The sequence below is a fragment of the Kogia breviceps genome, chromosome 3, assembly GCF_026419965.1.
Source record: "Kogia breviceps isolate mKogBre1 chromosome 3, mKogBre1 haplotype 1, whole genome shotgun sequence".
In the NCBI taxonomy this organism is placed as follows: domain Eukaryota; kingdom Metazoa; phylum Chordata; class Mammalia; order Artiodactyla; family Physeteridae; genus Kogia; species Kogia breviceps.
Window position 1 is genome coordinate 104437829 of NC_081312.1, and position 14328 is coordinate 104452156.

Below are 14328 nucleotides of genomic sequence, written 5' to 3' on the forward strand. Positions count from 1 at the left end.
CCCCACAGTGTTCACAGGGTGGGACATGGGGCTGGGAACCAGGGAGAGGGTACCCCGATAAAGGGATGAGAGACCCCAGAGACCATCCTTCCTGCCTCGAACTCACCCCTTTCGGGCCACTCACCATCAATGACCCTCTTCACCCGCCAGATCCGGAGCATGATGATGAGGCTGATGGCATCCCAGGGGCTCCTGGGCCCATTAGCCACAGTGGACGCCACCATCGGGGCCAAGGACAGGATGATCACAGCCCCATCAAACACCTGTGAGAGGAGGTGGATTTCAGTGCCCTGGGCCAACTTCCTGAATGTCCTGGAACCAGAGACCAGGTCAGGCAAAGCAGCTGGTGCTGGCCAATGATCCCCTGCACCTCCCTCAGAAGTTCACCCGCATCCCTGGCTGCCTCTCGTGATCCTCCTTAGTCTTTAGGGGCCTCCCACCCCAGACATGCTCCTGAGCACTCTCTCTTCTCCAAGTGACCTCAGCCCATTGCCAGCCTTGGTTCAGATGGCCTTGGGTTGTTCCAAGCTTCTTTTGCAAACATATGTCTCCAGCATCTTGTCCCTTCTCAGGATGGGGCTTGCATCCCGTGTCACAGGTTTCCTGCGCTGGCCTCACTGACTCCCTCACTGGCAGTGGAGGCTGAAGGCAGGCCCCTTCCCCCTGGGAAGCAACAGCCCAGAGCCCACATCTCATCTGCATCTGGTGCTGGTGCTGAGTCCTTAACCCTACATGGAGGCAAAGCTCAGAGAGAAGGGGACCCAGCCAGCGCTTCAGCTCTGGGCCTTGACCTTCCATCTGCCTGTTCCAGCCTGGCCTGGTCTGAAACTTGCACAGGCCAGGCCCCTATGTCTGCTCCCAGCATTTGGCCCAAAGAGGCCAAAAAGTGTGTGTGGTGGGGAATGGGGTGGTGAGGAAGGAGTGGGTAGCAGACAATGACAGCCTTGCCTTGTCCTGTGCGTACCAAACTCTGGGGGTCAGCCAGCCTCCCCCGCACCTCATCTCCACCCACCACACCACACCTGCTTTTATACAAAACAGAGCAACTGGTTTGCTCTGCAGAAACCCAGGCTGAGAAACACTTTTATGGTTCCCCACTCAGCTCTCTGATCATGGGGCCATTTTAGAGTGGATTTGTTTCAAAACACATTTCAAAAGCTTTCCAAAATGATTCAAGAATAACTTTTTATGGCACGGACATATATACACCACCAAATGTAAAACCGATAGCTAGTAGAAAGCAGCCGCATAGCACAGGGAGATCAGCTCCGTGCTTCGCGACCACCTAGAGGGGTGGGATAGGGAGTGTGGGAGGGAGACACAAGAAGGAGAGGATATGGGGATATACGTATATGTATAACTGATTCACTTTGTTATACAGCAGAAACTAACACACCATTGTAAAGCAATTATACTCCAATAAAGATGTTTTAAAAAAATAACTTTAAAAATTTTGCATAACGTCAAGGAGATTTTTTTAGACCATTCCTTGGCTGGAAACTTGCTCAGTTCATCCCCCACCCCACCCACCCAAAGGCACAGCTGAACTGACTCCTGTGTCCAGTGTGGGAAGGAGCTGGCCCTTGTTGATGGCTCCCACCTTGGAATGGATGGGACAGTGACATTTCCTGGCTTACAGGATAGTTGGCTTGGGGGGTGCAGGTGGACATTGGTCTTTACCTCTATTTTGTTTTCAATGTAATCCCAGATCCCGAGCACCACAATCCGAAGGACAGTCTGAGAGGAAGCGAGAAAAGAGGTTATGGTTACTGTTCTCCCTGCCCCCTCCTCCCGGCGGAGAGGATTCCAGAGCTCAGAATCAAGGGCTCTGCTTCCTGTTCAATAATGGGAGAAGTCTTCCCCATCCCCTAAGTGTTTCTCAGCTCATGTGCTCTCTCCACCCCTGCTTTGAGTGCCCCAGCTCAGGTCTGCATCACCACCTGTGCCAGCCCCTGGCTAAGCACCTTCAATGCTCCCATTACATACAGATACACTCTGAATCCTTGGAATGATACTCAGGACCCTGCCTTCTCCAGTCATCTGTTGCACTCCTGTCATGACACAAACCACTTGCAAATCTACAAACATGCAAGCTCTTTCTCCTTTGCCTTGTCTTTGCATGTGGCTTTGACTCCCCCATTGACTTCCCCCCACCCCCAATCTCTCTTCTCTCCTTATTCAGTAATTGGAATTTCAGCATGGCCACCCAGATAAAGACTACATTTCCCAGCCTTCCTTGCATCTGGAGTGGCCATGTGACCAAGTTCTGACCAATGGCTTATGAGGAGAGCTCTGTGTGCCACTTCCTGGTTGTGACCTTTAAGGGATTAGGCTCGTCCTCCTATTTCCCTCTTCCCAAAGACTAGAATGTGGGTGTGTAGGTGTGGTGAGGAGGTGTCTTCAGTTAGGGAGGGCTGGCAACAAGCATGCTGGGCCCCCACCAGCCCCAAGCCACCACGTAAGCCTTAACTGCTGAGCCCACATTGTTTAATTAAGTCCCTGTGGTTTGGGTTTTCTTGTTATAGCATCTTGGCCTGTGTGCTAACCAGCAGGGCCTTTTCCCCTTCCTCTTCTTGGAAAGGCCTTCTCCTTCTGGCCACGGCTCAAACGTCACCTCCATGAAGCTTTTCTACCCTCCCCAGGCTCGGTGCCTCTTTCCCGGGTGTTCCTATAGGCCTTGGAACATCAATCACCACCCTCCCCGCCTTGGACTTTATCTTACACTGTGGTGACTATCTGCCTGATCCTCCAATTCAGGCTCAAGAGACACTGTCTGATTTCTCTCCTTTACCCCTAATCCCTGGCATAGAGTGACACTGAGTGATTACAAGTTGTGAATGAATGAACAAATGCATGCATGTCTGATTCCTTAAAACCCTCAGGAACTCACTCCAATGCCTCTGCCTTCTGTGGCGGTTTCCTCACCAAGAGTACATCTTTCTCCAAAGAAGATACTTAAAAGCTGGTCTCATATGACCCTGGTACAATTGTCGTAGACCCTTCCTTGAACCAAGATGAGAAGTTCACAGTAATTCACACCAGGTGAGGTCCCTGCTCCCACATGCCTATAGTACAAGGCCAGCCATCTGAATGTGGCAAAGCTGTAGAAAGCCTAGGGATCTCTACCCACACTTAAGCCACAAAAAGGCCTGGCTGCTAAAATTTACCTCTTCCTCATAAAGGACTATCCTGAAGAGATGAGAAGGAGGGATGCTGGTGGCGGCCAGTTCTGTCACCATGTTTGAGAACACATAGGGACATGTGGCAGCCTGATGCCCATTCCATGTGGCTTCCCAATCTCTCGCTTAACTGCACCACAGCTCCGAGTGGGTGCAGAGAGATCTGGGTTGGGGTCCAATATCTTGAGGTCACAGCTCAGTAATCGGCTGGTTGTGTGGCCTTGGGCAAGTCAAATAACCTCTCTAGGCCTCAGTTTCCCCTTCTGCTGGAGAGATGAGTTAGAAGATACAAATCTTCCAATTCATTATGAGACTAACATGTGCCAACTGGTACATATCAATAGGTTGCAGATCCCGGGCCAAGCCTCCTCACACATGATTCTCATTTTGCTGAAGGGGAAGCTGAAGCTCAGAGAGGTTAAGGAAGCTGTCCAAGGTCACTCAGGCATTGGGAGGTGAGTTGGCATTTGGGCTCAGAGGTGTTTGACTCCGTGTAGTGTACTCAAGCTGTACAAGAACACCAGATACTGTCCTAGTTTCTTTTGCTGCTGTTCACTCCCTCGAATTGTGCTGACTTTGAAACTCAGTATTTGTCTCCTCTGAAATGATACAACCCAGCCACATCCACCTCAAAATCCCAATTCTGGGGGTCCCAAAGCAAAAAGTCCAGGCTAGCACAGAGAGGAACAGGGCCTGGTCCAGATGTGGTCACTCCTCCTCCTCGCCCTGTTACTGCTCCGTCTTTTGAAATTGTGGTAAAATATACATAACATGAATTATACCATTTTAACCATTTCTAAAAGTGAACTGTGGCATTAAGTACATTCACATTGTTGTGCAATTATCACCATCATCCACCCTCAGAACTTTTTCATCACCGCAGACTGAAACTCTGTGCCCATTAAACATCAACTCCCCATTTCCCTGTCCTCCCAGCCCCTGGAAACCACCATCTACTTTCCATCTCTATGAATTTGACTACTCTAGGTTACCTCATTTAAAAGGAATCATCCTGCTTTATAAACAAAGCAGCATTTACTAAGAAGTCAGTGGGGGCATGAGGAAGGGAGCTGGCCAAGCTGAAACTCATCCAGGAACCCCAGAGAGGGGAGGAGCAGGCAGCAGACAGCACCGGCGCAGCCTCTGTGCTCTAGGAAGGGAGGGAGGTTTGATGGGCTTATGGGTCAAGGTGGTACCAGGTAGGCAAGTGGAACAGTGGGAGCATTGGCCACCTATTTTCCTTCCCTCCTTGTTGGTCCATCCACAGGGGACCCATCCTGTGAGGGAGACTTTCCTTCCTAGCCCAGCCCATGGAAACAGAACAGCCAAAAGGCAATTGTGGAGATGGCTAGGGAAACAGCTCCTGGGCCAGCCTCCTGCTGTAGATGGAAAATGGCCTGGAACTGGCTGTTCCGAGTCAGGGTCAAAGGTGGAATGAGAACCCAGCTCGGAAACACTCCGCCCAGGGGTTTTTCCCCTGCAGCATCCTTTGCTGTCCGTGGAGGTAGGGACCTGGCCATGCTGCCCTGCCACCTCACGGGGGCTCACCCAGACTGACTAACGCATTGTTGGCCTGTGTGTCTCAATGTGTAGGCAGGGACCCCCTGCTTTAGCAACATCTGGGGATTTTGTTTAAAATGAAGATTCCTGGGCTCTCATGAAGATCCAGGATGTCAGGATCTCTGGGTGCAGGGCCCAGAAATACACCTTTTTTAACAAACTCCCCTGGAGTACCCAACAGAACGGCAAGGATGTGTAAGGTGACAATGCCCTGCGTAAACCCAGGGAGACCACATGCCCAGATGCAAGAAGGAGAAAGAGAGTTAGATCAGGAGTCAAAGGTCAGGTTCCCCTTTGGGGCTCTGACTATCCCTTACTAACCATGGGACATCTGCCGAAGCCCTCAGTCAGCCTGCAGGAAAGCGGAACTAGTGCCCCCGTGCTGCCTGCCTCAGCTAGCCAGCTGCTACAAAGCTCCGTTGGAAAGAGCTTTGTTAACAGAACTGCAGGAGGGCACTAAGGAGGGGTTATTTTTATCACCCACCCCCACCCCAGGGCCTGCCCCTGAAATCCTGCCCCCAAGATTTGCAAAGGGCTTTGAGGGGGTTGGGACTGAGGGACCTGGACCCTCAGCTCCAGTTGCCTCTGGCCCACCTGGGACTAAGGGTTTTCAGCCTCCTTCACTCCAGTCTCACCTTCCAGAGATGAGGATGGTCTGACAATCAAGATAGGCCAGAGTCTTGGCAAAATCTCCAGGATGGCACCATTTATTATTTACTATAATCCAAGCTCTTGTGCCATTTTACAGATGCAGAAACTGAGGCTGAGAGGGGCAGGTAAACCTTCTGGTCCCCAGGCCCCTCTTCCTTCCCACCCCAGAGGCCTCATCTTTTCCCTTGGCAAGCCCCGCTCTCAGGAGGGACTCCCCTCATTTCTCCCAAGGGAAGGGGCTCAGGCTTCAGGCAGCACTAGGGGAGGATGGGAAGTCCTGACCCTTGCATCTGCTCCAGGCCCTGCCTTGCTCAGGTGGCAGCAAGGACTCCTGGCCTCCTGCTGCCTGAGGCCTGAGCCCCTCCCCTTAGGGGAATCAGCCTCTTTCCCTGGGATGAGGCCTGATGAGGCTCCTAGGGTTTAGGAACCCTGGGAGATGCAAGCAGAAACACCTGCTAGTCTATCAGATGCCTTTGAGCAAATTTTTCAAAGGCACCCCTTCCCCAAGCAGAGGGAGATCCCCTGGCTCACTGCTTGGTGAGCAGAGTGGGGGCTGGCACCCTTGCTCCCTGCAGAGCCATCCCCAAAGCTGGGCCCACCAGCTGGGGAAAAGAGAGCAGCACACATCTCGCCCTGAGCTTGTGCCCCTGCAAGGCTGCGGCCGGCGGCGTTGGGGAGTGGGGTGGTGGTGCACGCACGGCTTAGGGGAACAGCCTGGTCTAAGGAATACACACGGTGGGCACCAGGCCGCTGCGGGCTGACCCCTGGTGCTTCCTCAAGAAGCAGATGTACCCTTGGGCAAGTTTTTGCTGCCAAGATGGCTGCAGGCTCCCTCCTCTGCAAGACCCCAGGTAAACCAGAGCAGCAAGAGGAAGACATGGAGTCCAGGATCCAGCTACAAGGAGAACTTAGGAAATGTGAGGAACATTTGCGGGGGCTGAAAGCAGTCTTGAACTGGTTTGCAAAAGAAAGGGTTGCTGGATGACATGCACAGGTTGAGGGGTGATTGCAGGCAGCACAGGGTGGTTGTGCTGGGGTTAGGAGCTGATAAAACAGAAGCAGAGAGAGCAGCCACCCCTTCCCTCCTTCACCCTCAAGTCTTCCAAATCTGTGGGGAAGAGGATGGTGAATGGAGACTGCCTCCTCCCTAGGGGGTCTAAAGATGACCCCTTTCCGAGACGCAGCAGCTGATATCTCCAGGGACCTGGGCTCCCAGGCACACTGGCTGCACTGTCTCCCGCCATGCTGGGCTCATTTTGGCAGGAGGTTTCCGGCTACCTTAAAAGAATGGGTTCAAGACCCACAGGGCAGAGCACAGTGGTGACAACATGACCAAACGGCAGTGAATTAAGCACTGACATGCCCTGGCTGTGTGCTCACTGTGCAGGGGGCACTGTGCTAGGCTTGGGTGACAAAGAGAGAAACTGGAACCCCCATGATGTGCAAGGTTTATTCCAGAACTCCCTCTGGGCGTATGAACATCTCCACTTCCTCCATCCTGAAACATCCCTCACTGACCCCATGTCTCCCTTAAGCCACTGCCCTTTCCCTCTTCTCCCAAGTTTCTGAAGGGGTGCCTCCACTAAACCCACTTCAGTCTCATGCCAGCATCCATCATTCCAGGAAAACTGCTCGCCCCTGGTTACCAATGACCCCTCAGCAGCTTCAGGTGTGCTGCTGGCTTCCTTGTTCTAGAAGGCCTCCTTTTGTTTCCAGGATTCCACACCCTCTGGGTTCTCCTCCCACCTCCCTGGCTACACCTTCTCAGTCGGCTTTCCATCCCAAAATTGTTTCCTGGGGCTCCATTTCTTCTCCTCTTGTGCTCCCCTATCCCCGGACAATTGCACCCTTGGCTTCAACTCGCACCCTGAAGCCCCGCCCAGTCCACGACTCCAGCTGAGACCTCCTCCTGCAGCAGTTCCCAGGCTTAGCACAGGGCATCCCCACCCCCTCTTAGGAGGTCAGCCTCCCCCAGAAGTCATGATCTCTCTCACTCTCGCTCACACGCCCCCCACCCCAGGATGGCCGGTCCCCAAGTCCTGCAGAGTTTAGCTCCTTCAACTCTGTCCAGCTTGTCCCTTCCTCCGTCCCACCTCGACTGCTCTGGGTCAAACCTTTAACCTCTTACAGCTAAATGATGCCTCCTAAATAGTCTCCAAATTCCAGTCTCCCCCCACCTCCAACCCCTGCTCCTCACCGGCTGCCAGAGGGATTTCTCTAAAAGTCCAACTTCATCACCCCCTTCTCCTGCTTGGAGCCTCCTCCCCACTGCCTTCAAAACAAGACCCCCTCTCCTGAGCAAGACATGGAGGGTACCTCATGACCTGGCCTGGTCCCCAGGACATCTCTCACCATTCCCTGCTCTAGTCAACAACCAGGCATGTTCTGGTCGCTCACGCTGTCCCTTGTCCACTCCGTGACTGCCGCCTGAAGGTCCTCTATCCCCACCGTGCACCTAGCAGCTCACACATGCACAAGCAGCCTGCTTCCCCTCTGAGGTCTCCTACTGACTGCAGCAGGAGACTTAAGCTCCATTTCCGGTTCTCTCATTACACACATCCGCTTGGCGGCTTCCCAGTAGACTGTAAACACCTGAGCTGGGCCTGCATCTTGATTATCAGGGCAGAATCCTCACGCCCGGTACCACCAACAGCACCTGGCAAGGAGTCACTCAAAAATGTGGGCTGAATGAATAAATAAACAAGAGCTTCCACTCATCAAGTCCTTCCTCTGTGCCAGGTTCCGTATTAGGAACTAGGAGGTTAATTTTATATGTCAACTTGGCTGGGCCGCAGGGTGCCCAGATATCTGGCCAGACCTCATTTGGGGTGTGTCTGGGAGGGTGTTTCGGATGAGATTAGCATTTGAACTGGAAGAATGAGTAAAAGCTGATTGCCCTCCCCCACATGAACGGGCCTCATCCTATCCAATCCACCTGATAAAAACAAAAGGCAGAGGAAGGAAGGATTTACTCTCTCTGCTTGACTGTCTTTGAATTGGGACATTGCAGATTCTGACGTGCACATCAGCTCTCCTGGGCCTCCAGCTTTTGCCTCCTACAGATCTGGGCATTTCTTCACCTCCATCACCATGTGAAACAAGAAGTTATAAATCTCTTTTATTATATAAATACATGCATCTAGGTTATATTTGTTGGTTTTCTTTCTCTGGAAAACCTAGACTAATAGAGGAACTTTATACACATTACTTCATTTCTCATAAATCCCTCTAAGATGGATATTTTTAACCTCCTCTTACGGACAAGGAAGGCTGATGCTCAGAGAAGCAAAGTGACCTCCCCAGGACCAGACAGCTGGCAGGAGGCTGAACCAGGAGGCTCAGAGCCTGGGCCTGACCTTCCCGCTATGCTACTGGCCCACATGAATGAACTGCTGCCTGGGTGGGAGGACATGCCATGACAGCCAGAAACAGCCAGAAGTGGTGCCAGGTGAGGGTGGAAAGGAGAACTCTGGGCAGGAGAGGAGAAGGGCGTGGGGTCACACGGGCTCAAGGGTCACTGCTTTTAAACCCAAATTGGGTCACACTGAGATGGGGTGAGTCTTCAGGGCTATTGCTGTTTATAACAGCAGAAAATGGGGAGAAATCCTACAAGTCCAAGATGAGGGTTAAACTGGGGACATCATACAAAGGCTGCAGCCATTGTATGGCAGGGGATTGCCAAAATGTTAGGATTTGACAAAGCTGGGTGGTGGGAACACATGTGTGCATTAAATGATTCACTATGTTTTTGATGTTTTTCACCTATTTGCTAATTAAAAAAAAAAAAAAACACTAGGTAGAATTCCCCTAAGCATGTGGTTGTAAAAGTATGTACATGAAAAGACATTTACAAAATATTCATAGATAAAAAGTGGGTTCCAGAATATCAGGTCCACTATAACCCCATTTTTCTTACGGAAAAAGTGTGTACATACGCACTTAGGCATTGAAAAAGGCTCACTGGACGTAAACCAAGTTAATAGTGGTTGTCTGTGGGTGATGAGAATATGGGCGATTTGTGTTTTCTCATTTTTTCTTGCCTGTATTTTCTTAATTTTCTACAATGGGCAGAATTATCTTTGTAAATATGAAGATTGTTGTTATACATCAGGGTGATGAGATGGAGCCTGTGCTTACCCAGAGGAGTCACCAGGGACCCAAACTTTGGGTTGTCTGTGTGGTGGCCTCCCAGATCCTCCTGAATGTCACCCTGACAGCCTGGCATGAGGTCTTGGTCTGTGTCTGAGGCCAAGGGTCACTGAGGATGTGCTTCTTCCCTACTAGGGAAGAACCTGGACCTGGGATTGTTTCTAGAATCTCAGAGCTGAAGGCAGGACCTTAAAGATTACGTTGCACAGCCCAACTGCCTTCCAATGTTTTCTCATCCCTTGTCTGTAGCCCAATGAGCTAGTCATCTAGCCTGAGCTTGCAGACTTCCACCAACAGTGAGCCTGACATTATCTAAAGCAGTACATTCCAACTTGTTTAGAAAATTCATCTCTATATCCAAATTTCATGCTCCCTAAGGTCATTGTCAAGGTCATGGCAAATGAAGAAATGAAAACAAGATTTTGAAAAAGAATTTCTCACAGGTTTAATTTATTCATGCCTTCATTGGTGGGTGTCAGATGCCCAGCCCTAAGCCAGGTGATGGGGGAGACAGAAGACTATACATGCACACCTTAGAGATTTTGCAGGTTCAGTTCCAGACCACCTCAATAAGGCGAATATTGAGAATGGTAGCTCCTCAAAAAACTAAAAATAGAGTCGCCATATGATCAAGCAATCCCACCCCTGAGCATGTATCCAGACAAAACTATAATGCGAAAAGATACATGCACCCCTATGTTCATAGCAGCACTATTCACAATAGCCAAGACATGGAAGCAACCTAAATGTCCATCAACAGATGAAGGATGAAGAAGATATGGTACATATATACAATGGAATATTACTCACCCATAAAAAAGAATGGAATAATGCCATTTTCAGCAACATGGATGGACCTAGAGATTATCATACTAAGTGAAGTCAGAAAGAGAAAGACTAATACCATATGATATCACTTATATGTGGAATCTAAAATACAACACAAATGAATATATCTAGGAAACAGAAACAGATTCACAGACATAGAGAACAGACTTGTGGTTGCCAAGGGGGAGATGGGTGGGGGAGGGATGGATTGTGAGTTTGGGATTAGCAGATGCAAACTATTATATATAGGATGGATTAACAACAAGGTCCTATTGTATATCACAGGGAACTATATTCAATAGCCTATGATAGGGGACTTCCCTGGTGGTGCAGTGGTTGAGAATCTGCCTGCCAATGCAAGGGACACGGGTTCGCGCCCTGGTCCAGGAAGATCCCACATGCCGCAGAGCAACTAAGCCCATGCACCACAACTACTGAGCCTGCACTCTAGAGCCCGTGGGCCACAACTACTGATCCCGCGTGCCTAGAGCCTGTGCTCCACAACAAGAGAAGCCACTGCAATGAGAAGCTCATGCACCGCAACGAAGAGTAGCCCCCACTCGCCACAACTAGAGAAAGCCCATGCACAGCAACGAAGACCCAATGCAGCCAAAAATAAAGACAAATAAATAAATAAATTTATTTTTAAAAATCCTATGATAACCCATAATGGAAATGAATATAAAAAAGTATATATATGTATAACTGAATCACTTTGCTGTATAGCAGAAATTAACAACACTGTAAATCAACTATACTTCAATAAATTAAAAAAAAATTTTTTAAAGGCGAATATTGCAATAAAGCAAGTTACAGGAATTTTTTGATTTCCCAGTGCATATAAAGTTATGTTTACACTACACTGTAGTCTATTAAGTGTGCAATAGCATTATGTCTAAAGAAATAATATATATACCTTGGTTAAAACATACCTATTGCTAAAAAATTCTAACCATCTGAGTCTTGAGCAAGTTGTAATCTTTTTGCTGTGGAGGATCTTGCCTCGATGTTGATGGCTGCTGACTGATCAGGGTGGTGTTTGCTGAAGGTTGGGTGACTGTGGTGATTTCTTAAAATAAGATAACAAGAAGTTCGCTGCTTGGATTGACTCTTTCTTTCACGAATGATTTCTCTGCAGCAGGCAATGCTGTCTGATTGCATTTTACCATAGTAGAACTTTTTTGAAAATTGGAGTCAATCCTCTCAAACCCTGCTGCTGCTTCATCAACTAAGTTTATGCAATATTCTAAATCCTTTGTTGTCGTTTCAGCAATCTTCACAGCACCTTCATCAGCAGTAGATTCCATCTCAAGAAACCACTTTCTTTGCCCACCCATAAGAAGCAACTCCTCACCTATTAAAGTTTCATCATGAGACTGCAGTAATTCAGTCACACCTTCAGGCTCCACTTCTAAGTCTAGTTCTCTTGCTACTTCTACCATATCTGCAGTTATTTCTTCCACTGAAGTCTTGAACCCCTCAAAGTCATCCATGAGGATTGATATCAACCTCTTCCAAACTCCCATTAATGCTGCTATTTTGACTTCTTCCCATGAATCACGAATGTTCTTAATGGCATCCAGAATAGTGAATCCTTTCCAGAAGGTTTTCAATTTACTTTGCCCGAATCCATCAGAGGAATCACTATCTGTAGCAGCTAGAGCCTTACAAAATATATTTCTTAAAGAATAAGACCAAAAAGTCAAAATTACTCCTTGATCCATGGGCTGCAGAATAGATGTTAGCAGGCATGAAAACAACATGAATCTCCTTGTATATCTCCATCAGAGCTCCTGGGTGACCAGGCACATTGCCAGTGAGCAGTAATATTTGGAAAGAAAGCAGGTATCAACAGTGGGCTTAAAATATTCAGTAAACCATACTGTAAAGAGATGTGCTGGCATCCAGGCTTTGTTGTCCCATTTTACAGCACAGGCAGAGTAGACTTAGCATGATTCTTAAGGGCCCTAGGATTTCCAGAATGGTAATGAGGATTGGCTTCAGCTTAAAGTCACCAGCTGCATAAGTCCCTAACGAGAGAGTCAGCCTGTCCTTTGAAGCTTTGAAGCCGGCACTGACTTCTCCTCTCTTGCTATAAAAGTTCTAGATGGCATCTTCTTCCAATAGGAGCCTGTTTTGTCTACACTGAAAGTCCTTTGTTTAGTGTAGCCACCTTCATTCATGATCTTAACTAGATCTTCTGGATAACTCGCTGCAGCTTCTACATCAGCACTTACTGCTTCACCTGGTACTTTTATGTAATGGAGATGGCGTCTTTCCATAAACCTCATGAACCAAACTCTGCTAGCTTCCAACTTTTCTTCTGCAGCTTCCTCGCCTCTCTCAGCCTTCACAGAATTAGGGTCTTGCTTTGGAGTAGGCTTTGACTTAAGGGAATGTTGTGGCTGGTTTGATCTTCTATCCAGACCACTACAACTTTCTCCATATCAGCAATAAAGCTATTTCCCTTTCTCAGCCTTCGTGTGTTCACTGGAGTAGCACTTTTCATTTCCTTCAAGAAAGTTTCCTTTGCAGTCACAACTTGGCTAACTGTTTGGTGCAGGAGGACTAGTTTTGGGCCTGTCTCTGCTTCTGACATGCCTTCCTCACTAAGCTTCACCATTTCTAGCTTTTGACTTAAAGTGAGAGATGTGTGACTCCTCTTTTCACTTGAACACTTAGAGGCCATTTACAGAGTTATTAACTGGCCTAATTTCAATACTGTGTCTCAGTGAATAGAGAGGCTGAGGGAAGGGAGAGAGACTGGGGAACAGCTGGTGGGTGGAGCAGGCAGAACACACAAAACATTAATCGATTAAGTTCGCTGTCTTACAAAGGATTAATCTCCAAAATTTACAAGCAGTTCATGCAGCTCACTATCAAGAAAACAAACAACCCAATTCAAAAATGGGCAGAAGACCTAAATAGACATTTCTCCAAAGAAGATATACAGATTGCCAACAAACACATGAAAGAATGCTCAACATCACTAATCATTAGAGAAATGCAAATCAAAACTACAATGAGGTATCACCTCATGCCAGTCAGAATGGCCATCATCAAAAAATCTACAAACAATAAATGCTGGGGAGGCTGTGGAGAAAAGGGAACCCTCTTGCACTGTTGGTGGGAATGTAAATTGATACAGCCACTATGGAGAACAGTATGGAGCTTCCTTAAAAAACTAAAAATAGAGTTGCCATATGATCCAGCGATCCCACTCCTGGATATATATCTGGAGAAAAACATGGTCTGAAAGGATACATGCACCACAAAGTTCTTTGCAGCACTGTTTACAATAGCCAAGACATGGAAGCAACCTAAATTCCATCGACAGAGGAATGGATCTAGAAGATGTGGTACATATATACAATGGACTATTACTCAGCCATTAAAAAGAATGAAATAATGCAATTTTGCAGCAACATGGATGGACCTAGAAATTGTCATACTGAGTAAAGTAAGTCAGACAGAGAAAGAGAAATATCATATGATATCGCTTATATGATACAAGTGAACTTATTTACAAAACAGAAACAGACTCACAGACTTAGAGAACAGAACTGATGGTTACCAGGGTGGAGGGATAGTTAGGGAGTTTGGGATTGACATGTACACACTGCCGTGTTTAAAATGGATAACCAACAAGGACCTACTGTACAGCACAGGGAACTCTGCTCAATATTATGTAACAACCTAAATGGGAAAAGAGTTTGAAAAAGAATAGATACATGTATATGCATAACTGAATCACTTTGCTGTACACCTGAAACTATCAGAACATTGTTAATCAACTATACTCCAACATAAAATAAAAAGTTAAAAATAAATTTTTTAAAAAAGCAGCACAACCCTCTTGCCTTCCATCTGATGACTGAGGCTCAGCAGGGCCCCCCTGGGAGGAGGAAGCAGGCAGGAGAGAGACCCCTCACAGATCCAGAATCTTGGGGTGGCTGCTGAT

At 48.0% G+C, this 14328-nt stretch overlaps 1 protein-coding gene across 2 annotated transcripts in view; it reads right to left on the minus strand.

Moving 5' to 3' along the window:
• TMEM266 (transmembrane protein 266) overlaps positions 1-14328 on the minus strand; it is a 145225-nt gene that overhangs the window by 44110 nt on the left and 86787 nt on the right. For both annotated transcript variants that reach the window (XM_059058154.2, XM_067029417.1), the window contains 2 exons: positions 1681-1737; positions 125-263 (listed from right to left, as the gene is read on the minus strand). In XM_059058154.2, the coding sequence (XP_058914137.1) occupies positions 125-263; positions 1681-1737 (196 nt within the window). The remainder of the gene's footprint in view (positions 1-124; positions 264-1680; positions 1738-14328) is intronic.